Source organism: Temnothorax nylanderi, unplaced genomic scaffold (genome assembly GCF_030848795.1).
Source record: "Temnothorax nylanderi isolate EJ_2023f unplaced genomic scaffold, tnyl_v1.0 TNYL_tig0268_pilon, whole genome shotgun sequence".
NCBI classification, from domain to species: domain Eukaryota; kingdom Metazoa; phylum Arthropoda; class Insecta; order Hymenoptera; family Formicidae; genus Temnothorax; species Temnothorax nylanderi.
The window spans coordinates 119,507-145,313 of record NW_027249330.1 but is presented as its reverse complement, the minus strand read 5'-3'; the positions used below and the strand labels follow the sequence as shown (position 1 = coordinate 145,313).

The 25,807-nt window shown below is 40.3% G+C and overlaps 1 protein-coding gene across 4 annotated transcripts in view; it reads right to left on the bottom strand.

Moving 5' to 3' along the window:
* Positions 1-5,084: 5,084 nt before the first annotated feature.
* The window catches only part of LOC139780231 (fatty acid synthase-like), a 113,267-nt gene continuing 92,544 nt past the window's right edge, over positions 5,085-25,807 (bottom strand). For 3 of the 4 annotated variants that reach the window (XM_071718766.1, XM_071718768.1, XM_071718767.1), the window contains 15 exons: positions 17,487-17,780; positions 17,197-17,401; positions 15,970-16,130; positions 15,443-15,760; positions 14,286-14,785; positions 11,724-12,028; positions 11,223-11,642; positions 10,103-11,121; positions 9,698-9,942; positions 8,923-9,616; positions 7,072-7,903; positions 6,473-6,960; positions 6,126-6,380; positions 5,714-5,965; positions 5,085-5,625 (listed from right to left, as the gene is read on the bottom strand). In XM_071718766.1, coding sequence (XP_071574867.1) covers positions 5,521-5,625; positions 5,714-5,965; positions 6,126-6,380; positions 6,473-6,960; positions 7,072-7,903; positions 8,923-9,616; positions 9,698-9,942; positions 10,103-11,121; positions 11,223-11,642; positions 11,724-12,028; positions 14,286-14,785; positions 15,443-15,760; positions 15,970-16,130; positions 17,197-17,401; positions 17,487-17,780 — 6,093 coding nt within the window. In that variant the 3' untranslated portion in view covers positions 5,085-5,520. Of the gene's footprint in view, positions 5,626-5,713; positions 5,966-6,125; positions 6,381-6,472; positions 6,961-7,071; positions 7,904-8,922; positions 9,617-9,697; positions 9,943-10,102; positions 11,122-11,222; positions 11,643-11,723; positions 12,029-14,285; positions 14,786-15,442; positions 15,761-15,969; positions 16,131-17,196; positions 17,402-17,486; positions 17,781-25,807 lie in introns of those variants that run through there. The other variant, XM_071718769.1, reaches the window with a different exon arrangement.

The window sequence follows — 25,807 nt, the reverse complement described above, 5'->3', positions numbered from 1 at the left end:
ACCGCCGAGGGAATTGGTGCTATATCTAAAGAACAACGTGACGAAGATAGAGTACAATCACATGCCTTTTCAACGATACGATCAGAGCAATTGCGGACAACTGTGTCTACGCTTTCTACAGACGGTTGACGATCAATTTAAAGACGACCGTCGCGCTGTTTGAACTCAGTATTCATTCAAACATGTCGCTGACATTCACGCTCACCGGCAAGAGTAGCGTCCTCGCGGTAAGCTACTTTCCCGCCGTGGACTTGAGCGATGGCGATTACGAGCTCGGCCTGACAAATTTTGAAACCTATTACACGATACCGAACGTGAATTCTTCGAACAATAAATTCTACTTTGACGACAAGGAAATTACCATTCCCGAAGGATCGTACAAATTGCGTGATATAAACACGTATCTAAGACGCGTCATTTTACGGGATCAATCCAATAATGTCGCGAGAAAGCAACACGTCGGCGAAGATGAAGACTATCCGTTGATTATTCGTGCCAACAACAATACGATGAAGAGCGAGATCAAGTGCGCTTTCAGAGTAAACTTTAACAAACCGAACAACATTGGATCGCTGCTGGGATTTTCAACGAATCGCGTGCTGGAGCCGCGACAATGGTACGAATCGGACGTACCGATAAATATCATTAGCGTAAACATCATTCGCGTAGAGTGTAACGTGACCGCGGGCGCGTACAGCAACGACAAGTACGTGCACACGATACACGAGTTTTCACCGAGCGTGCTACCAGGATATAAAATATCGGAAACGCCGGCACAGATCATTTACCTGCCGATCACCGTACGGAGCATTACGGACCTAACGATTCGCGTTGTGGATCAAGACGATCGATTGATTGATTTTCGAGGAGAAGAGATCACCGTCAGATTGCACGTACGACTGCGACAGCGATAACGCGCGCTAGTGTACGGACGACATATGAGATGCTCGTACTGAACTCGGAGCACGCGAGAGATAAGAATATCTTTACGGCAACGGTCGACGATATCATCCGATCATTTGGTGGAGCTAAAAAAGAGACGAGAAAGAAGCTCACCGCATCGAACGTTGAATTTCTACGATCTTTGGGATTCGCGGTGCGAAATATCTGAGGAAGCATGGCCGATATCCTTAACATTGGAGGTGAACCGATCTTTGACGACAGTGTCGTCAAGATTGAAACACACACGTACAATCCGTACGCCAATACGACGTTTGGACACAACGACGAGATAAGAATACCCATACAACAACAAGATTTATACACGTTGCCGTGCGAAAGCTTTCTCTACGTCGAAGGAAGATTGGTGGTAAAGAAAAAGAATAACGAGTCTGTGACAACGCTTGTAACTAATTCCGTGGCGTTCATGTTCGATGAAATTCGATACGAGCTCAACGGCGTGGAGATTGATCGCAGCAGAAACGCTGGAATAACCAGTACTCTCAAGAACTATGTATCGATAACGTACGACAAGGCGGAGATGTTGCGGAATGCTGGATGGGACATTTCATCTACCCGTTCGGAAGGATATTTCAATTTTTGCGTTCCGCTCTACACATTGTTAGGCTTTTGCGAGGATTACAAACGCGTGATTGTTAACGCTCGTCACGAATTAATTTTGATACGAGCGCGTAACGACAACAATTGCATTATAGGAAATCCGGCGACTGAGCCGGAAATCGAATTGTTCAAAGTACAATGGCGAATGCCTCACGTTACGTTAAACGAGGTCAATAAACTGTCCATGTTACGGGCCTTGAGAAGCGGACGATATCTTAGTGTCAGTTTTCGTTCGTGGGATCTGTACGAGTACCCCCTGCTGCAGAACACGACCAAGCATTCGTGGGCCGTCAAGACCGCGACTCAGTTAGAGAAACCGCGATACGTTATCTTTGCGCTGCAGACCGGTCGCAAAAATATCATGGCTCAAAATATTGGCTATTTCAATCACTGTAACTTGACCAATATCAAGCTTTATCTAAACTCTGAATCTTATCCATACGATGACTCAAATCTAGATTTTGAAAAAAATCGATACGCCCTTCTTTATGATATGTATGCGCGTTTTCGTAAAGCTTATTACGGATACGATCGCTACGATACGTTTCTCAATTTGAGTACATTCCTGACGCTTGGACCTTTCGTCATCATCGATTGCTCCCGACAAAACGAGTCCGTCAAGAGCGCCACCGTGGATGTGCGAATAGAATTTGACTGTAAAGAGAACGTGCCTGCAAATACTACCGCCTATTGTCTCATCTTGCATGACCGCGTAATCAAATACTGTCCGTTGTCAAACGTAGTGCGCAAACTCACGTAAATTGTAATGTCGGTAAAAATTTCGATATAAGAGAGACAGATGTATCGCGATGTGATACAGTACGGATCGTTCCTTCGTTGCATCATGATCGCGCCAACGTTCGTCGATCTGCAAGGATTCATCGTCGGGATGAAATTTGTCGTAAAGGAGGTAGCGGTGCTGAGAAACGGGGTTGTTCTGGCGCATCACATCTTTACATGCCCCATGCCGTGGAGTCTCCTTACAAAATTCGACAAGTCATGTGCTTCCTGGTTGATTCGCAATCACCATGGATTACGATGGGAAGACGGAAACGTGCCGTACAGCATGGTGAAACGTTTAATTACATCGGCCGTGCTCGGTGAGCAAGAGGACGACGACGACGACGAGATGCCGACTCTCGTGTACGTCAAGGGATGCCAGAAACGAGAATGGCTGGTGGATCTGCTCGAGAATAAAGCGAGAAAAAACCTGTACATTGAGACTTTGGATGCGGATTACGAAGATGTCGAATCTTTAAATAATCTAGATGTTACCAATACTGTGCGATGTGGAAAACATGTTAAGAATTGCGCATTGCAAAATGTATTAAAAATATTTAACTGGTGGTCGCGACGCCAGAGAGAGATGTAATTTTTTTAAATAAAAAAATATAAATGATTAATTACAATGTTTAATTTCCTTTCCCCTTTAGTTGATAGTGTACAAAATTAAAGAATAAATAGGTATACGTGACGAATTCTAACTCGAGAGCTTCGAGGGAGCTCTCAACATGTTTCGCGGTTGATGTCATGCGGAGAGGGGGTATACGTCTTAATACAGAAAAAAATCCTACCTTAGTCCCCTTTCCTAAATTTCAGAGCTCTGATTGCGCGTTCCAGAAACATTAATTTCCCCCTCCTTCATCATAGTTTTAGAAGTTGCCGCGTATACGCGATTAATTTTATACGATTAGTCTCGTATCGGCTGCTTGTGTCAACGGTCCGCTTCTCATAACCGAGAGAAAGAATGTATTCCGTTGAAGGAAGCAACGGCGGTAACAGTAGCAGTAGACGTATGAATTATTACGTACCGATTCCCGATGTTGAAACTCCAACGTGTGAGAACAAGTAAGTTTTGTTTAATTTATAGAGCTATATATTTTTATATCTTTTTGCGAATTGTATTATTTTGAAAGTAATCTCATTATTTTTTTCTACAGCATCTCGTTGGAGCGTCGCGCGGTTCGTATACTAGGCAGACGATACGCATTGACATCAACAGCTTATAAATATCTGGATATTGGAATCAGCGTGGGACCTGTGTCCTTTGTGGAACTACTTCTCGGTGATAACCGAGGAAATCAAATGGTGTTGGCTCATACGACGTGGACAGCGCTAATTGAAAGACGTGCGGATATCGAACGACTCCTGCAGTCAACCGCACCTTCATCAATGTTGATTCGAGATCTGCGTATAGAACTCGTAAAAATACGTGATGCGAATGTTGTAAAACTTACATTATATAATAATTCCATGTATATGAAATCATCGACCGTACTTTTCTTATTCGAACTAGAACATTGCGTCGAACATGAATATTTCAAGCTGTATCAAAATACAAATGAGGTAAATGTGAAATTTAATCAATTTGTAACCATTTTACGAAGAAATTGTATAACCGATAAATGTGATGCAGCTAGAATCTTGCGCGACGTTTTTGATAAAAATTCGATTATTGATTGCGATACATGATAAATAAATTAATGTTTATATGATAAAAAGTTTATTATCTTCCATTTCTCCCAATTATTTATTATAAAGGAAAGAAACGCGAAGTGGAATGAGAGCGAGAGAGAATACGTGGATAAAAGAAAGAGAAGGCGAACGTAAGAACGCAGGTGATAGAGAACATCCGCGAGGAAGGGATAACGCGAACGAGAAGACGCGCGCGAAGGAGAGATAACGCGAACGGGTGATGGGAGCGAGAGAGAGACTGCGAGCGAGAGAGAGAGAACGCGAACGAGAAGACGGGCTTGATTTTATTACTTTCAGCCCTTTTCGAGAGAAAAGGACCACGGCGTCACGCTAGTTGAGGGTCATAAATTATAGCCGCCTGTCATAGGCGCTCGCTCGCATCTGAGGTGTGAAATGACATCTGTTTATAAATACTATCGGCCGAACATCGACGCGAGGCGGCATTTGTTTATCGAACATGTCCCGACGCGCTCGCCTGATCCCCCTCCCCCCCTTCACTAGGACCCCCTCGCCCTCGAGGCCCTCCCCCCCGCGAACCCTATGCTGGGAACGCAGTTCCCCCCCCCCCCCCCCGCAGACCCCTCGGCCGGACGGCGGCGCTGGAGTTCCCCCCCTCCCGCCCCGCTCCCCCCTCGGAGCACCTGATATAGAAGTCTCACTATCTCCCTACTTACGATCAATCTTCAAAAAGACACGGACAATTTATTTCCCATTTATGATAATATCATCTCAATAATATAAGAATAAGTAATGTTGACAATTATAACCTTTCAGTGTTCGCTAAAAGTTTAAAGTATCGCGTAACTGTGTCAGTCGAACGTTAACTGTCTTCGTGTGAACATGCTCTGTGTCGAAAATCACAATGTTTTATACGACATGTAGACGATTGAGTGGAAATAACCAAAAACTTATTAATCAAACGACCATCGCTGGATATTACACATGTAAATATATTTTTAAAACTATAACTTTTTATTTGATACATATACTTTACATTTCACTCATTTACGGTTGCTTATTACAGTTTATCACGATTTCACACAATGACCTTTTTTTGTAAGAATCTTCATAACGAAAGATGTCTAATGTGATGTGATGACCGTTTTATATTAGCTAATGACTTAACATTCTTCATGTATAATTATGAGATGACTAAAAATTGACCGCGTACCAAATTGTTTATAGATCACTTGAGAAGGACCCAAACCCCGAGGGTCAAAACGTCGTGAAAAAGTATTTATTTCGACAACCTTTGGCAAAAGTAATTAAAAATAATACTTTTGCCACAGGTTGTTGAAATAAATACTTCTTTTGATATTATAATAATATTTATCCCCGTAACCACAAGTATTCTGACAATGAGAGACTCATCTTTTACTCTATCTAGAATTTTCAAAGGAGAGGGTTCTAGATAGAGTAAGATGTCTCATTGTCAGAATTAATCTAAACAATATTGTTGTCTAGTATATATTATGATATTATACTTTAAATGGCAGGTTCTCCATTAATTGCAGTTAGCACTTTCTCGCTTTTCAGGATCGTCGCATGAGTACTCTTAATGTAATGTACTTTCACCAGACTTTGAGTTACCTTAAATAATTATGTACTTCATTAACAAAAAGTTTCGTTGAAATTTGAAACTTATTAAATACAGATTAAATCAAACTTTTTGAAATACCTTCTGCAAACCATAATCTTCTTTAAGTGGTATATGCGAGGAGTACGCAGATTTTAGCAATATTATGGAAGATCTAATAGGCGGCAACGTAGAGGGATCATATTGCCGAATTGCGGATACATTTTTATAAACTCTTGTACTCAGCGTCTTTAAATTTGCGGGTGAGAGTAACGTATTCGTAGCTAAGAATTGTTCGGCGAAAATATTATATCTTTCTTCCCAGGTCTTACATTTCTTCAATTCCATTAGAATCTACCAAATTATATATTTTGTTTTTAATATAAGTTTTACTTTAAAATAAGAAATACTTGAAACAAAAGACTATAAGATTGATACTGATACTACTCCTATAAGAAAGAAAAAAATTGTAATATTTAATTTTGGTACTTAAAATTAAGAAAATAAATAATACTTTTTTACTGCTTCCTGCTGAATAAACTTCCATGATATTGGTTAGAACAACAATCTGAAGGTCTGTTTCATTAGGATTTGATGTAAAATGTTTGTACATCATTTGTATTTGTTCAGGAGCGCCGTCGATGAGAACTAGTCGGCCTATAAAATTCATAGCCTCCAACCTTCTGGTTAACTCAATTGCGATTGTAGATCCAAAAGAGTATCCTACCATTACGAAATCTTTCCCACCTCTCAGTTTTGGTAATATGTACTGAAAAAAAGAGCGAGTGTATCCGATAAATTTTATGCCTCTTAAACAAAAAAATTATTCTTTAATATAATATGAAATTACTAATTGCATACGTTTGTGAGATGATCAGACGTCTCCGATATAATGTTTGTAGCATCGATAGCATCGGTAGTGTTGTTTGTATTATAATGCAATATCGTTACTGAAAATTTAATATTTGATACCAAATGACTGAATACGGTTCCACATCCGTCGACACCTGGTATAAGGAATACTTCGGTCGTAGTTTTTGGTTTTTTAGTCGAGAAATCTAAACAGGCTTCTGAAATAAAGTCTTCGTCTTTTAGAACACCAACTAGAAATTTTATAACGTCTAGCTCAACCGTATCGAATTTCTTCTTGTCTTGCATACTAGCGTCGCTCACATTTGCATTGGACATCCTATTGAGCTTCGCGAAAGTGAGATTTCGTATCTCTGGCGCAGTAAAAAAAATGTCGAATTCTCGTTCCAAAATTTGCTTAATTTCCACGACCATCATGGAGTCCATTCCAAGTTCGGCCAGACATGAATTTTGACTTACAACCTTTATGTCTTTTATGCCTGTATAATATTAAAAATTATTATGATTTGTACTGTAATGATTACTCATAAACTGATTTTAAAAAATATATATGAAGTACGTGCAAAAAGTAAGTTTATGTTGGAGCATACCTAAAATATTAGCGACAGTGTTAACCAAACTGTCAAGCCCGGAAGATCCCGCTTTCTTTTCAGCTACGACCATGCTGCTTACAACCGGTCGGCTTTGAATTAAAAACTTATCGAGCTCGTCGAGGCAGCAAGATATCTTTTGCTGCAAGGTGCCACCGATAATCAGTTCCTTATCGTCCTCCTGCACGTCAGCGACAAGACCCACATCACCCACAGCCCCCCATTGAATCGCTAATCCGGGTAATCCTTCCTCCGCTCTCTTCTCGCACACCCTCTCCATGATAGAGTTGGCCATGCCATAATTAGTCTGTCCAGCGTTTCCTCTGCCACAGGAAACGGAAGAGAACACTACGAAGTGCCGCAGTTGAGGGCAAATCTTCCTAGAAAGCTTGTCCAATATTTGCGTTGCTCGAGCCTTTGATCGGAAGGACTCCGCGAAAGTCTGCGCAGTTTGATTCTTCAGGACGCTGTCTCTCAGCACCACTCCGAGATTGAATATCGCGTCTACCGGTGCTTCCTTTTCGGCAGTTTTCAAGATGTATTCGCAATCCTTAGAATCAGCGACATCGATATTCTTGATGATCAGAACATTTACACCGTACGACTTCCATAGTCGAACTTTCATACGTTGGTACCCGTTTTTCATTCCAGTTCGCGATATCAACACGACGTTCCTGGCGCCCCGAAATATCAGCCAGTCGGTTAACTCCAAACCAAATCCACCAAGACCTCCTAGTATAATATAACTTTTATTTCTGAGACAGTAATAGCGACGATATGCGACAATCGACTTGTCTAAAGGTTTATCCTTTTCCTGGATATTTATAATTATCTATAAAAATATTTATATGTTAAAAATGCACATTTTATGTGAAATAGGTAAGTTCTTAAGACTAGGGGAGACCGGGGCGAAGTTGTCACCGAGGCGGAGTCGTCACTGCAATTCAAAATCTGTATGTTGTGTAAACTCGATATTATTATTAATACTGTAAACGCGGCTTATGGTGCCCATGTGACCAACGGAGTTTAGTGAAGTTATGTGCCATGTTGTGATTCTTATCGAGGCAAACGTGTTTTCGGAGGTCAAAAGTAAAATTTTTTGCGCGTCGAAAATTTGTAATATCTTAAATATTATTGTGTCTCCGAATCTCAAAGTAAGTGATTCTAAAGAGTAATGCATGCTGAACACGAATCCAGTTAAGTTTTTTTTATTTTCATTGATTTCTAATATTTTATGAGCGACCAAACTTGAAACTTGTGTCCGGGACGAAGTCGTCACCAAGCCATATCATGGAGGCTTCCGGCGAAAATCAAAGTCAAAGAAAGCAGCAGTGGTCGGATTCCGGCGAGGACTTGGATAATATGTGCTGCGTGTGCTCAGAGATGACAGAATAGAGCTGACGAGAAACGTGCAAGCGTAGGGCACATAAGTGTGTGCGCTATTCTTGTAATTATTTTCCGCCATCGTGTTTTTAATTAATGTTTCCATTTTTCTATTAAAAAATAATTAATAAAATGTATCCTATCATTTTTCATGATCGAAATTATGAATTTTCATTTAAAATTTAGTCCGAGAATGGAGTGACGACTCCGCCCCGGCAATTTTGACATTTCAATTTTTGCACCTTTGTCGTTTTCACTCTATACCAGTTGAACAAAGCGACATAGACCAAAAATGTCCGTATAAATTTTGTTAGCCAAGGGTTCACTCTTTACAACGGTATACCACATTTTACTAAAATTATTTGTTTTGTTGTTAAAAATCGGCACCGAAAAAATAGTGACGACTTTGCCCCAGTCTCCCCTATTATGAATAATTCTTTATGCTACTATTAATCAATACTAGAGTACCTTTCCCATGTGTTTTCCACTCGCCATGTATCTGAAAGCTTCTTCGATTTCTGTTTTTGAAAAAACTGTTACTTGAATTGGTTTAATGGTTCCATCTTCAAGACCATTGGCTACCATTTTAGACAGCAACGACTTATATTTGTGATCGCCGGTACACATATTATCGAGTAGAATCCCATAAAAGCTAATACCTTTCTGAAACATGGACATATCTAGTGGATTGTTAGAAATGAGATCAAATTTGCCGATCTCCAGAAAACGACCGTTTTTCGCCAAGCAACGAACTGACGCGATTAACTTTTCTTCTGCCAATGAATTTAACACGATGTCGACTCCGTGACCGTTTGTTTCTCGCATTATCATTTGTTCAAAGCTGGTATCTCGCGAATTTCCAATATGTTCATCCAGAATGCTCGGAAACATCTTCTTAATAAATTTCCGTTTGTCGTTCGTGCCCACAGTAGTAAACACCTCACATCCTTCTTTGAGAGCGAGGTGAATAGCTGCTTGTCCAATTCCGCCAGTACCAGAGTGTATAAGTATCTTATTGCCTTTTTTCATTTTCCCATATATGTATAAGGCTAAGTAAACCGTGCTGTAAATGCACGGGACCGTCGCAGCCGCTTCAAATGTCCACGCATCAGGTATCTTCCAACAAAAATCTTTATCTTTCTCAATAACATTTGAGATACAACTAAAAGAATAATCTTAATTTAGTTTCAACTCTATAACATTACGCAACGTACCTAATTATATTTTGGACTATTTTGCTTACTCGGTATCACGGATTCCCATTACACGTTGCCCATTGGTATCGAATCCTACATATTCCAATCCAAGGGGTATATATTGAAATAACCGTCCTCGTGAGATCGCCTGACTAGATGCTAATTTACCAGTCGCGAGCATTACATCTCTGAAATTTAATGATGAGTAAACCACACGTACCAAATCCTCACGACGAGATTCGTCAGATAAACTGTTCTCTATCCAACAAAATGTACTTAGATCACCACAGACCTATAGAAAAACATCTATTTCATAACACATGACATACATAGAACAAAACTTTAAATAGAGAAATATTATAGAAGTATTTAAAAAACAATTTGAAAATATTTAATATTAATGTACATTGATAAAATGTCGATATATTTTGAAAGGATTCCTATGGGTATACCGTTTGGCAGACATGAGCGGTAGGTACAGGTTCGGTTTCCGGTCGTGATAATCGCAAATGTCTGTATGATCCCCAGGTCTTATTAGGTCGCAATACATTAATAAACATATCTTTTTCTAATTGTTGTACATAGAAGGGATCTTGTAGAGAAAACATAGAGGCCTTCTCATCTTGAATAAGCACACCCCTAACAAGCTCTCCGCCTGGTTCTTTTCTCAAACAGTTAACAAAACCTAACAAACCGCACTTGAAATCTCTCTCTCCAACAATTATAATCCTATTGATCTTTTCGAGCTTGTTTTCATCGCTCATAAGTAGCTTTAGCTCTTCCAGCCAATTAAATTTATCGTTATTAATGTAGACAACAATTCTTTTTCCTATCAAGATTTTTTTCTTTAGAAGCACAATTATTTCTTTGTCGGTGCACTTTTCAAGAATAACATTTAATTCGTATTGCTGTAAATATTTTGTGTAGTTAATTATGTCACATTTCTCACGTGACAACAGATAACCATCTTCTCTTAGAAATGGCAAAAGTCGTTCTAACGAAGCTTGTTGTTTGGACAAAAGGTTAAATCCTGCAACTATTAAGGCTTTGTCACCTACAGATGGTTTGTTTAAATCTCCGATTGAAATGTTCTGCGGTAAATCTGCTGAATTAAAACGATTCGGCGATGTTAGTAGAGTGATGTTTGTTTGTATCAAGGGCACATCACCAAAAGCATCAACCAGCAATGAAGAAGAGAGGTATTCTAATGCAACATCATCGACATCTTCCACTAGCTCGATGATTTTTACTTTGATGATTTGATGATCTTCCAGCGCGAGTTGTGCCGATATCCGAATCGCTTCGTTCAAAGAAATCTTAGCGCAATCGTGATGATCAACAAATACGTGTTCTTCGATAACAACATCTTGGGCCAATTTCCGCCGAAAGATCTGAGTGGCTTTAAGGCCTCGAATCTCTATTCCGCCAGCTATAATCGTGTCTAGTTCTTTGTATATTTGTATCGGTAATTCTGTAATAAGACAAAATAATATACGCTTTATATCACAGAGATTTTCTTACGCGATATTTATCAAAACGAAATAACTCAACAAGTGATTGAAGAGCGCTTACTTTTATCCTTGTTTGTTGCATTTTCCATGCGAACCGCGCTGTTCCGTAGCTTTGACGCATGAAGCTTAGGATTGATCACCAATTTCCGAATACTTATCGGAACATACAAATCCCTGGTATCGTATCCAATAATATACATCTGTAACATGGTATCCATAAACGTTACCCAATTTGCTTTCCAAACGATATGTCCTTTGTTGCCTGAAATAGATGCGCTATGTAATCCACGAAACCAGCCACTGTACTGGTAACCGCGCAGTCTCAATTCTTTATAGATATCTCGAGCAGTCATGTGTTCTTCTTCGTCGCTATTCTCCGGTAATAGATCTGTCCGAAACATTTCCTGTTCTGGAATCGATGTCTCGTGCACTGTACCTGTCACCACAACGTTACCTTCTTCGGTTATTTCAAACTTCCCGTCTGTAATATTTTTATGTATTCAATTATTTTACACGCATTTTTATGATCATGCTACTTTAAAGTAAGTCATCTCATAAATACCTTTCTGTATCGCAATTATCAATTTTACAGCATTACTTTTCGTTAAATGAGTAGCGCGAATAAAGTTTACATCTCGGAATATTATCGGTATTGTTGTGAATGTTATTCCTTTCATCATACCGATAGTTTCCCAAACGAGTACAAGATAACCCGTCGCGGGTAACAAATTTCTTCCATCGACTACATGACCGCACATATAATCGTAGTCCTCACTGTTGGGTGAAATTTCGACATATCTTTCTCCGGATTTTATGAACGTTTGTGTTTCAAAGCTCGGTACGTACCAATTTTTGGAATGATCCCACCTAATGTGACATTAAAATGCTTGTTTATATCTACATTATAAAATTATATATATTAATTATATATATATATAGGGAGGAGTGGGAGTGCTCGGATGGACGGGAGGTGAGGAGCGTGAAAGGAGAGATATTGCGAGGGAAGTGAGGAAGGAGGAGTGGAGCAGAGTGGAGGAATGGACGGAGGAGGCGTGGAGGAGGTCGGGAGAATGGAGGAGGTCCCGAGAGGGAGGCGGATGGTGCAGGAGAGCGGAAATACGGAGAGAGGTGTTTAGAGGTTAGGACAGAATAAAGGTAGGGTGAAGGGGAAGGGACGGCAGGGGTGTCGGCCTCTAGATTGCGAACCCTACGGGGATATGCAATAGAGCGGGTTGGCACCACTGCGGGACGTAGAGGAGCAGCACCGAGATTCATTCTGGCGCGTGTGCAAGAGTCGTGGCGGGGGAAGGAGATGGAGCGTGAGAGAGAGAAGGAAGGGACGGGTCCGCATGACAGCGAGGAATGGAAGGATCGAAAGGAAGAATCGATAGTGGGAGGATCGAGGATCGAGATCGAGGGGAGAGTCGATAGAGGAAGGCGAACACGCGGTCGCGGTGGTAGTAAGGGTTAGAGAGCGGTAGAGCGAAGACGAAGTGGAGAGACGGAAAAAGAAGGGAAGTAAGGAAGCAAGTAAGGGAGGGAGAGTAAGAAAGGCTGTGTAGGAGAATGGAGGATACTGGAGAGTAGAATAAGCAGAATATCACGCAGAGGAAGAGTATTGACCGGATGGAATGTAAAGGGAGAATTATATTAGAGAATAAGGAAGCGATGGAGGAGGTTGTTGAGGAGAAAGTTTGGAAGATGTTAAAGAAGGTGAAAGAGGATGGTAAGAGGAAGGATGAGGAGATAGAGGAGCTGAAGGAGGAGGTAAAGAGACTGAATAGAAGGGTGGAAAGAATGGAGCAAAGCGGTGGCAAAAGGAAGAGGGAGGAGAGCGAGGAGAGTAAAGGTAAGTCGGGGAAGAGGAAGTAGTGGGTAGAGGAGGAGGAAGGAAACGACGACGGAAAAAGAAAGAGAAACATAATAATAAGGATCGAGAAGGAGAGGTGGGAAGGCAAGGAATCAAATTGGATGAAAGTGAAGGAGCTGTTTGCGGAAGGTTTGAAGGTGAAGGCAGAGGTAAGAGAGGTAAGTGTAGTAGGACAGAGAGGGGACTGGTTGACGATATTAGTAAAGCTGGGAGATGAGGATGAGAAGTGGCGGGTGCTGGAGGCAAGGAGAAAGGTAGGGAACAGGTTAAGGGTAAAAATAGATGAGGATAGGTCGTGGGAGGTGAGGGACAGAGAGAGAAGGGAGAAAGAAAGGAGATTAGAAAGGAGAATAGAGGCAAGCAGGATGGCAGGGAGGTCTGTGGAGGAGGAGATCACGAGAGAGATGGAGGAGAAGCTCCTGATGGACGCGGACGAGGAGAAGGAGGACAAAAGGAAGGAGCTGTAGGCGAAAGAGAGGAGCCGAGACAGGAAGGAGGGAGGCCAAGGACGTCGAGTCGGAGGAAGCGGAGGAGCACAAAGGGGGGACGGAGGAAACGGGGAGGGAGGGGAAAATGTTTGCTGTATTAGATGAAATGTAAGGTCGCAAAATGGCCAGGCTAAGGGGGTGAAAGTATTGTAAGAGGTTTGGGTACGTTCCTCACAAAAACGCCTTATAGATTGTGAACCCTACGGGGATATACAATAAAGCTTACATACATACATACATACATACATATATATGTATATATCAACGCTTCGCCCAAACCCCTAAACCTAGAAACATGAAATTCAGGGAGTATATTCCTTCCATGACGTAAGCATCCGGTAAGAAGAGAATTTTTAGAAATTTGACCCCTAACGGGATGAAAAGAGGTAAAATGTGTTTTCACGGATTCCTCGACGGGCAACGCCGGACAGCTCAAGCTAGTATATTAAAAACATATACACTATATATATACTGTTCAAAAGTTTGGAAGCATTATCTTTAAAAAAAATAACAGTGGTACCAATGAAATTCTTTACATAAAATCTTTCCTTGGAAAATGATTAGAAACAAATAATACTGTGTTCAATAGACACAACACACAGTAAAAGTTCTTATATAAGACGATTTTCTTTAAAAGTATTGACACCACTATTGTTTTTCTTAATAAAGTCGTGCTTCCAAACTTTTAAACGATAGTGCATATATATTTTTTTTCTTATGTAGGTAATATAATATCTAAATTGCGATATCATATAATATCTTGTACCTTATCGATGGGGAAATCATAGGAGTTCCTCGACTAACAGGAAATTCCACTGGCGGGTATAAATTAGCAACTTTCGGCTGTAAACCACAGTTATAGAGCCTTCCAATTCCTTGTAAAATTATATCGATATTTTGTTCAGTGCGTCGACTCAATACCACATTTATCACTTCTGGACGCAAGGATTCTTTCAGAACGTGCTGCAGAACGGCGTGTGGCGCGATTTCGAGGGTAACTGCGTTACTTTGTATTAGATGCGTTGTTTGTTCAAAAAGAACGGTACTTAATATACTATGTGTATGATAGTCCGCCGATGACAATTTTGATGCTGAAGTGAACCATTCGGTGCGAGGTATGGAAGTGCTGACCCACTTTGGACTCCGTTTCTTCGGATGTGATATTACTTTGTTCAAATTAAGCAAAAGTTGATTTTCCACAGATTCGAGATAAGAACTGTGATACGGTACGTTGCAGTGTATCTCTCTCACGTGAATATTATTAATCTGATAATACAAAAGTACAAATTTAATATATGCAGGTGTGGCAAATTATTGCTTGAATTTAAGAATTCGATATTTGAAGATCATTAAGGTGATGCTGGAGTCGTCTGTTTTATCGATAAAATTACTATTTTCTTTCTACTCATGTAGAATCGTATTAATTTGACGGAATTAAAAATGCTTCTCCATAATTGCAGTACGTACATCAATGATTCAGGGAAACTCCGATTTGATATAGAAACCGAGAAAAAATTACGGAATTACAGATTTCCTTACCTACTTTTATCCTAATATGGCATATCGAGTTACAGCGATCGCTGTCAGCTCATCACAAGATGTGCTTCATATAAAAGATATACCATTGATACGAACGTGAAAACGAGAACGAGTTTCCCTGAATTGCACAACAAGAAAAACATCGATGGACCCTCCAAATCGAGATTAGAAGTCTAATATAAGAGTATAGTGTACATGACGATTCGTGCGTATGTGTGCGTGCAATGTAGATGCTATCCTTGTCTATATCCTTGTCTATACAAGGACAGATATAGGTCAATAACATAGAAAATGGTAATTTTGTCGGTTATACAGACGGCTCCAGCATCACCTTAAGCAAAGTTTTCCATCCACTTATAAGATATGAGAGCTATTCAATACTACCTGTAGTTTTTTCATAAATTTTTGCACGGATTCTGTGGGCCCGCTCACAACGCTGCAATTCTCGCTGTTGCGGCATATTATTTCAATATCCATTGGACACATGTTTTTGAGACATTCGTAATCACAACTGACAATAGCCATAGAGCTACGAATTATTTTTCCTTCAGTACACGCCAAACCAATAAAATATGCTGACAAAATGGCTTGGTCAGTGGTGAGACATCCATCGGCATACGCGCAACCAAGTTCACCAGCAGAGTGACTAATCATGTAATCCGGAATAATTCCTAATAATGTTAGGAGATCTACTAAGCCGATCTACAAATTTATACAAATAATTTTATAGTTGAATTACTTTGAAGAATTTATTTCTAATAAACCAATGAATTGCGATGAGATAAATGTACTTATATACGGTGATAATTCTAATACGATGAATCGACTTAGAAAGAATTTAAATCAATTGCTTTATCAATAAATATAGAATATGTAACACTATTCTATAACTTCGAAGTATAATATTTTACCTGAATAGCGACAATGCCAACAAACGCGTACAACGCGTCTTCGCACACTTTTTCATCTTTCTTTGTCAAAATATCCGTGACACTTATACCATATGGTTTTAAAGTAACGTCGCACATTCTTATCGCATTTGCAAAGACGTGAAATTTTAATAAGTTTTGACCTGATTTTAATTAAAACGTATATTATTATTTAAGTGCTATTGTACTCTGGGAAAAATTTGTATACTGTATAACAGTAATCAAATTATTTGGATATCGTAACCTTAATTTTACGTATTTGGACTAGAAATAACACCGCGTAACTAAAAATCGTAATTAGCTATTCTATCGTATTTCAAAGATTTTTAAGTTATACTAGTCAATTCTCTCAATTAGTTCTGTCGATATTCAGTTATCGCAAAGATAATTTTCACTTAAGGGGCACTAACCAAAATGTTAAAGTGCTTAAGGGGGCATATACGCACTTAGGAGGCCAAAAAATGGTCATTTTTCTGGAATTTTTTTCTGAGAAACTATTGGCGTTATCGGATTGTGGTTTTTTGTTGTTAAAAATATACATTTTAAAGAAAGTTAACAATTTTTTTTATTGAAAAATTTCGCAAAATGACAGAGATATGGCGTCGTAAAAAGACAGCCTGGAAAAAAACGGTACCAGGTGTATCTTCGCCAAAAATCAACAGAAACAAAAAAATAAAATAGAATATTAAAATATATAACAATATCTTTCGCGTATCATAGCCGATTTCAAAAATATTTTTCAATAAAAAAAATTGTTAACTTTCTTCAAAATATATATTTTTAACTACAAAAAACCACAATTCGACAACTCCAATAGTTTCTCAGAAAAAATTCCAGAAAAATGACCATTTTTTTGGCCTCCTAGGTTTATATGCCCCCTTAACTGTGGGTCCAAATCGGTAAAAATTTTTCCCAGAGTAAATGAAGTATCCCTGCTGAAAACGCTCGATTAAAACCATTAGAAAATCCTATTCGGTCTAATAAGATTGAATTGGGTTTTTAAACCTGCATTTTCCAATAAAACATAATTACTCTCATACTTTGTTAAACTGGAACTTATGCCAATAGTATGTATAAATAAGTTTCTATGGTTTTGAATTAGATTCGATAGAAATATTCACATTTTGTCCAATATGTTTTAATATATCTATATTGGTTCCGATTACGCTCAATCGTAAAATAGCAAGATTTTGACGGAATATTGCATACCCATTTCTGGCCATTGCGAGCCTAAAGCAGAAAATATAAACCAAACTGGTCTTTTCGCATTCTCACAATTTTGAATTTCCTTTATTGAATCTGGTTGCAAAGTATTCAATATAGTGAATCCTCTCCATCGGTGGCCGTCTATACTGTCCGCATGGACGTCGTGTATTAAACGAATATATTCTATATTTATCGGATGATTTGCGACCTACGATCAAAAATTTTTTAAAGCAAAAGTATATAATGTGTCAACTCAAAAAGATGTTGAGATTGCTTTTGAAATGTCTACTAACGTCGTTTAAAAACAATTTCACTGATTCTTCAGTGCTCCCAGATAATATTACAAGTCTTGGCAAATCATCAGTCGGCACTCTATTGTTAACTTTTTGTTTCATGTTCCACTTTAATAACGTGTGAGCATTAGATCCCCCGAGACCGAAAGAATTGATACCTATGTAACCGTTTTTAAGTGGCATTAATTCTTCGACAACACGAACAGTTCCATTTATTAAGGCATCTATATCGGTTCGTGGTGATGTATAATTGATATTTGGTGGAACAAAACCGGTTTCGAACGCTATTATTACCTTTAAAAATTAATAACAACTTTGAAATGTAAATATGAATTAATTAATTCGTATATTGACTCATATATATATATATATATATATATATATATATATAGATAAGATAAATAAGTAGAGATATATGCCATCTTCGGTCGAGAGCTAGATTTTTGTAGCTTAATATTATACTTATGTGAATTTATATACTTTTTCCACTTTAACTGACAATGAGTGCCGATTATTTATTGTTCTTGAAACACAAGTTTTTGTTGGGACAGTAAATTCAACATATTTAAATTGATAATCGATTTAACTTGTTGATGCTAATAAGCATCATTTAAATCACTGTAAAGAATGTAGGGTAAACTAGAGGAAAGATGGCCAACCTATATGTTCTTTCAATGTAGTTCGCCATGAAACATCGAATGAACATGGGCTGGTCATCTTTCCTCTATGGCCATCTTACCCAAGTTTACCCTACCTAGAACAAATTCACACAAAAATATTATTAAGCTACAAAAATCCAGCTCAACCAAAGATGGTACATTTTTATTTAACAATAAATAAAAATATATCAAGGTTTTCTTAAATAAAATTAAATAACAATAACAAATTTGGCAGTAAAAGCCAGGCGTGGTACATAATTAGTGCGATATATAATTTATTATAATCTTGACCAATTAAATTAGATTAGCGTACGTTTCTTTAATTCTCGTAATCCTTTCTTCAATTGGGTTATCCTCAGCGCATAACATTAATGAAGTGAAACTTAGCTTACATCGATCGGAATTTAACACAGTCAATCAGTTAAATCAGAGTTTGTAGATAGTTCACTAACTTATATCATCGTCTCTCACAAATAAGTTATAATTAGTAACTATCTACAAACTGTTTTAAATGCTTTATTGCGTTAAATTCCGACCATTCCGATGTAAGCTGAGTTTTAATTCACTAATGACGCTAATCACGCTGAGGTTGACCCAAAGAAAGGATCGAAACGTACGCTAATCTTATTTAGTTGGTCCAGATTATAATAAATTATATAGCGCATTATTTACCGCGCCTAACTCTTATTAGCATCTTTATTTACTTCTGAGAGATATCGGTCACATTTAAGTTTCACTTATCGTACATTATACATATGTATTTCACTATGTTAATTCGAGGGATAACCAAAGGAGGGGGTGTAAAAATCGCCATTTTGACGTAGAACTACGTCTTTGTCGACAGTAAGGAGGGGTATAAGGGGGGGTAAATCTAGGCACAGCCTGCAACGAATGCAACGAAAATATGTCACACTTTGAACGTTTGTATCTTCGAAACTAATAATCGTAGAGTAATCATTGACATCTCATTTTAAAGCTTAAGAAGTCCCATTTATGATAAAACAAGACCGAACTCTCTATTTATAACCGATTTTCTTGAAATGGAATTATTATAAGAGATTTTTCTCGAAAAATATTAAAGGAAAATATACTTTATTATATAGTTTTTGAAAGCTCTCAATGTAAGCTAAATGTTTTCGCAATTTAATAAATAAATAAATGAATGAATAAATGGATGAATGGATTTAATAAATAAATAAATAAATGAATTAATAAATGGGTGAATGGATGAATGGATGAATGGGTGAATGGATTTAATAAATAAATAAATAAATGAATGAATGAATGAATAAATGAATGGATGAATGAATGAATGGATGAATGGGTGAATGGATGAATGGGTGAATGGATGAATGGATTTAATAAATAAATGAATGAATGGATGAATGGATGAATGGATAAATGGATGAATGGATGAATGGATGAATGAATGAATGAATAAATGAATGGATGAATGGATGAATGGATGAATGGGTAAATGGATGAATGGATGAATGGATAAATGGATGAATGGATAAATGGATGAATGGATGAATGGATGAATGAATGAATGAATAAATGAATGGATGAATGGATGAATGGATGAATGGGTGAATGGATGAATGGGTGAATGGATGCCATTGCTATCAATAATGATGAATTCAGCGCTACAGCCCTGTGTGGAACTTGGCCTCTCTTGATCACGAATACTTTAACATGAAATAATGACAGTTGACGTAGTTCTACGTGTTGCTTGCGGCACAGTTGTTACTGTGCCCATTTCTTTTTTTTGCCCTCAACGGGAACCTCTAAAACATGCTTTGTTATCTTATTTAGAGGTTGAAAAAAGAAAGAAATAATTAATATTATTTTTAGCAGGAAACTGCGGGAAATATTTTAGAAGCGATAATGAATGTCTTTAAAATGTGTGTCAAAAATAATCAAAATAGCTGTGTTTGAGCTGTGTTTAACAAACACTACATTTCCATTTAATGAATTCTACACCACAAAATTGTCTAAATTGTCTAATTGTCGAAATTGTCTCATAAGAGACCGATACACCCTGCGGAAGACACCCTTATACTAAAAAAACCTACCCCCGGACCACTTTAAATATTCTGGCTACGCTGAGAACGATTTGTCAGTAGGTATAGAAGGCCGCTTCCACCCCGGGGGCAATGAGGGGGGGTGAGGGAGGGGGGGTATCGGGTTTCGCGGGGGGTGAGGGGAGGGGGAGGGGGCGGGGTATCGGGTTACACAAGGGTATCGGATTTCGCGGGGGGTGAGGGGGAGGGGGGTATCGGGTTACACAAGGGTATCGGGTTTCGCGGGGGTGAGGGGGAGGGGGGTGACCTTGACCTACCACCTGGATGACTCACCGGGATGACTCAACGGGGAGATGACTCACCGGGATGACTCACCGGGGGATGACTCACCGGGATGACTCACCGGGATGACTCACCCGCGTTCGAGTTCGAGTTCGCGGTCGCGCCGCGGGTCCGCGCGGGGGTGGGGGTCCGCGTCGCGCCGCGGGTCCGCGTGGGGGGTCCGCGGGGTCCGGTGCGCGTCGCGCCGCGGGTCCGCGCGGGAATTCGCGGTTGCGCCACGGGGTCCGCGTAGCACTTAATTACACTGATGTGTACGCAGCGATATCCATGTTAATTTAAATACACTTTGTTGATGTAGACACTAACGCGTTTAAATCAATTAGACCTAAATTCACCGTCCTCTAAACGGAGTATGCCATTGTCGTCTCTATCCAAGCTCGCTCGCCAATCAGACGTAAATTCACCGTCCTCTATTCTTTTCAAATATATTTGGCAATAGAAAAACCTCCGGTTCGATTGGCGATCGGGGATTCCGATTTCGCGACGGATCAGATATCTCGTTACGTCGACTCTCCACAAATCCGATCTGCAACAATTCCTCACGAGTGGTTCGCTGATTTTTACGATCGGTTTCCTGATTTTAGGATTGACCACCGGTTTGCACAATTCTACGTACTCGTCGCTCATATTGATTTTATAACAACCCAACTACAAACTCGATACGCGGTTCGCGTAGGCAATCAGCGCCTCGTCCACGAGGAGAGATCGGTCCCCCGTCAGGCGGAAGAGGTCTTCCCGCGCGTGGCCAGGCGCGGATATCGTGCCGAAAAACGGAAGCCGGGGCGCGGGAGGAGCGCCTTCAAACGTCTCTATAGCGTCTTCAAACTGGGGAGCATCGGGCCCCCCCAAAATTTCATTGTCTTCTATGTCTTTAGGTATAAAAGGTTCGCGCGGAGACATCACAAAATCACAGAACACGTCCGAACATCCGTTCGTACACAAAAAAAACTTGTAAAAAACACGTGTACCACTTTGCGCTGACTCGATGCGACTGAATTCAATGACGGTTGCAGAACGGAGAAGTCGCCAGAGAAAAAAATATAATGGGCGGTGTATAAAACTGATAGCAATACGTCTCGCATTACACCTGCGAGCGTAGACTTCCGCTGGAGCATCGACGCCTCGCTTCTATATTATGATATGCTATGATATTTGATTGTAAAATTCAAGCAGCCGGAGTTTTGGCGGACGTCGCATATACGACTCGAATAGAAATGCGCGCGAAGAAATTATAGTATGATTTATACTTTAAAAAACAATCTATCTACGCAGTACGTAAAAGACAAAGGAAGAAATGACGTCATCGGGACGATGATCGACTCGATAACGCGTCGAACCTGTCGGAACATGTTCGTCGTAAACAACATTTTTATGGGAAAAGGGGGTATTATCGCGTAGACTAAACAATATATCTACGCAGTACGCGAGACAAAGGAAAAGATCTTTCAAAAAATCAGTTGGAGCGAGAGAGATAGCAAAGGGTATATAACGAGGGATGAAGCGCGTCGAGCCGCAGTAGTGAGATTTGAGAGCTATACATCGATCGAAAAGTAACGCGGTTTCTTCGTTATTGTATGGTTGAACATTATCGCGTGCAAGTGCTCTGTAAAAGAGATTCTTTTATCGCTCAGTCGCAAAGATGTTCGTCCTGCTGTCGAGACCGTCGGACATTTGCGATTTTAGCGCCGAACAGCTGCAATTCGTGCCGAAAGCCGTTCTGTTGCAAATGTGCGGTGATCACATTCACTACGTGTGGGACAAACTTCCGGAGCATATAAAGGCGGATTTGGAGGTTCAGACCTATCGTCGCTGTGACGAACACTGGAATCAACCGTGGCAGCAAACGCACATCGACGGTCCCGCTCCGATGATTAAGGATTGCGGCGAATGTCAACAAAAATAAAAACATTAGCTTTCGCGACGTGAACATTTTTCTATTTTTTCTCATAACAGTGAGCAAGAAGAAATGACGCTTGACAATAATCGCTCGTGGTTTCCGGTCTATAAGAGTGAAATCGATAACAGCAAAGACTTTTCAAACTATTGCGGCCGTTTTTACTATTGTGACCATTTAATAGATGATATAGCCAATGCTTTGCGTGAAGAAGATCGAGGAGGAAAATCGACGGATGTGCAACAAATATCATTGGTACAGTTTGTTCGCGATCGAGAACTCGGGATACGCGGAACCGATAAACGCATCGTTAGACAAGGAGTTGTTATCGATACCAATTCTCCTTATGACTGGAAGTCTAACATAAGACGGAAAATATACATACAGGTGCAAAACGAGGAAAAAGAAGATAAAGATCGTCTAGTTCGTGACGGTTTTCTTAACATTAAACCTGACTTTAAGTCGGAGTATGAGGAATATCGCTATTGGGCGACTACAGTTATTCATGGGATAAGAAGACGCTTTGACGATCTGCTCATTCAAATTCACACAGGCACTGGGAAGTGCGTCGAAGTGGTGGCGAGGTACAATCTGTGTCTGCAACGCTATTACCGTTCCGTCGATAATAAGATATACGGTCATAATAATGCATTGATTCAAAGAACTCTTGAACGTGAACTTATTGATTCTGATAATTGGCACTGTGATGTCCCTTTCTTCAGTCTTTATGAATATATGTTGGAACACTATCAGGTTCAATATGCCTTTCGATATTGTCCAGCGTGTCATCGATACGTGTGCAAGTGCCCCTTCGAAGAGTGTGACGTAATCGACAATTCTACAATATGGAATGTGCGTCGACTTCGTGGTGATAAACAACCTGAATCTGATGAACAATCTGAATCTGATGAACAACCTGAATCTGAATAGATAAAAAACATGGATCAATTCGAGCAAACCGAACGCGATCTGTTGGAGCTGTCCGACCAAGTCGCTACCTTGAGTGAATATTTCACATGGGCGCTGCAATGCGTGGAATTCGTCGAGCAGCTCGAAAAAGGCTGTCGTGCCAAACGTCCGCGGCTCTCGATCGGGCGGAGACAAAAGTTGGTTGCCAAAATCGCGCGACTCGAGGGTGCGAAGACGCGATTGGAAAGACAATTTATTCGTAGCGGTGGTGATTATGCGAATGCCGGTAACAGTGGTGACACGCGCGCGGCAGAACTCGTATGGCGAGAAATCAATGCCGCGTTTGAATCGCGGATAATGACCGGTGCGGTAATTAATACAGACCATGTAAAACCGCGGCAGTTTTTGGAAGACGCCTGCAGCGTAGTGTGCAAGCGAGTGCGAGACATTATAAAAAAACATAACTGTGTCAAAGTGAACACCTTGTTCAACGGGGAGTTTGTGGCGGGCGATAAACGTGCCAATAAGAGTTTTAATACAAATAACAAAGAACTCTGTAGTACATCGCACTTGCGCGAGTGGTACGAGCGGCACGTTATCGAGCCCACATTAGCGAAACTCGAGGAGTTCCAGGAACGCGACAGTGGATGGGCGTTGACGCGAATCCTCAATTTGACGGTGAACGTCAACAGATACAATCCTTTGCGCGCGGGGTGTCACTTGAAATTGCCTCAAGACATTAAATTGAAGAACGCGGTAATCAATGTACTGTCTATGGACAATGCGTGTTTTGCGTGGTCAGTGGTAGCCGCCTTGCATCAAGCCGAAAGACATTCAGAACGGGAATCTTCATACCCGCATTATTCAACGGTATTGAATGTACGAGACATTGAGTTCCCAATGACATTGAGTCAAATTAAAAAGTTCGAACGGCTCAACAATATATCCGTCAACGTCTATACCATCGAGGGACAGAAGACGTCAACCGTTCTTCCAATACGGCTTACCGACCACACGAGTAACAAACACGTGAATCTGCTGTACGTGCAGGATCCGCGAGACAACAATGTTGGACATTTTGCGTGGATTAAGCATCTATCCCGCCTCGTGAGCTCACAAATTAACAAACATAGACACACAAAGTACATTTGTGATTGGTAAGTGTCTATACTTTTTTAAAATAATATATAGAATATTTTGTATATAAAAAAATTTATAATATTTGTATTTCTTTTTTGTAGATGTCTTCACTATTTTAGTTCGAGCGACAAGTTGCAGTCTCACACTGTGGACTGCCGAGAGGTAAACAAATGCGCAATCCGTATTGCTGTTGGCCGACGTGTTTGAAAATTTCCGCGACAGCTGCGTCGCGAGTTACGGACTCGATCCCGCGTACTACTACACTTTACCAGGCTTTACGTGAGACGCCATGTTGAAACATACCTGTATCAATTTCGAACTGCTGACCGACATTAACATGGTCATGTTTATCGAACGTGGTATTCGCGGCGGCCTGAGTCAATGTTCCGGCAGATACGCGCAGGCCAACAACAAATATATGCAGTCGTACGATTCATCGAAACCGTCGTCTTACCTAATGTACTTCGATGTAAATAACCTGTACGGCTGGGCGATGTGTCGGCCATTGCCCTACGCGGAGTTTTGATGGGTCGAAGACGTGTCGAATTTCGACTTTAACGCGATCGCTTTGGATTCGCCTACGGGCTATATTCTCGAGGTCGACCTAGAGTATCCGCAGGATAAACACGACGCGCACACTGACCTACCGTTTTGTCCGATGCGCGATAAACCGCCCGGCAAACGACAGGACAAACTTCTCGCCACGGTAAACGATAAGGAGCGTTACGTTATTCATTATCGCAATCTACAGCAGTGCACGCGCCACGGTCTTCGCGTCACAAAAATACATCGCGTATTACAATTCGTTCAATCTGCGTGGCTCCGCGCTTACATCGAACTCAATACAAAATTTAGAACACATGCCAAAAATGAGTTCGAAAAAAATTTATATAAATTAATGAATAACGCAGTTTTCGGGAAAACAATGGAGAATGTACGCAATCACGTCGATGTAAAATTACTGACGAAGTGGGATGGACGATACGGCGCGGAGGCAATGATCGCGCGACCGAATTTCCACAGCAGGAGTGTGTTTTCGGAAAATCTGATAGCCGTCGAACTGCGCAAACTCGAGGTGAAATTCGACAAACCGATCTACGTCGGCATGTGCATCCTCGACCTGTCGAAGGTGTGCCTATACGAATTTCACCACGAGTACATGTCTCCCCTGTACCGCGACTCGTGTAGAATCATGTATACCGACACGGACAGTTTGATTTATCATATCAAGTGCGACGACGCGTATGAGACGATGAAACATGATATAGTCAGGTTCGACACGAGTGACTACGCGGTAGATAACGCTTATGGTATGCCTCTCGTGAATAAAAAAGTGCCGGGCCTGATGAAGGA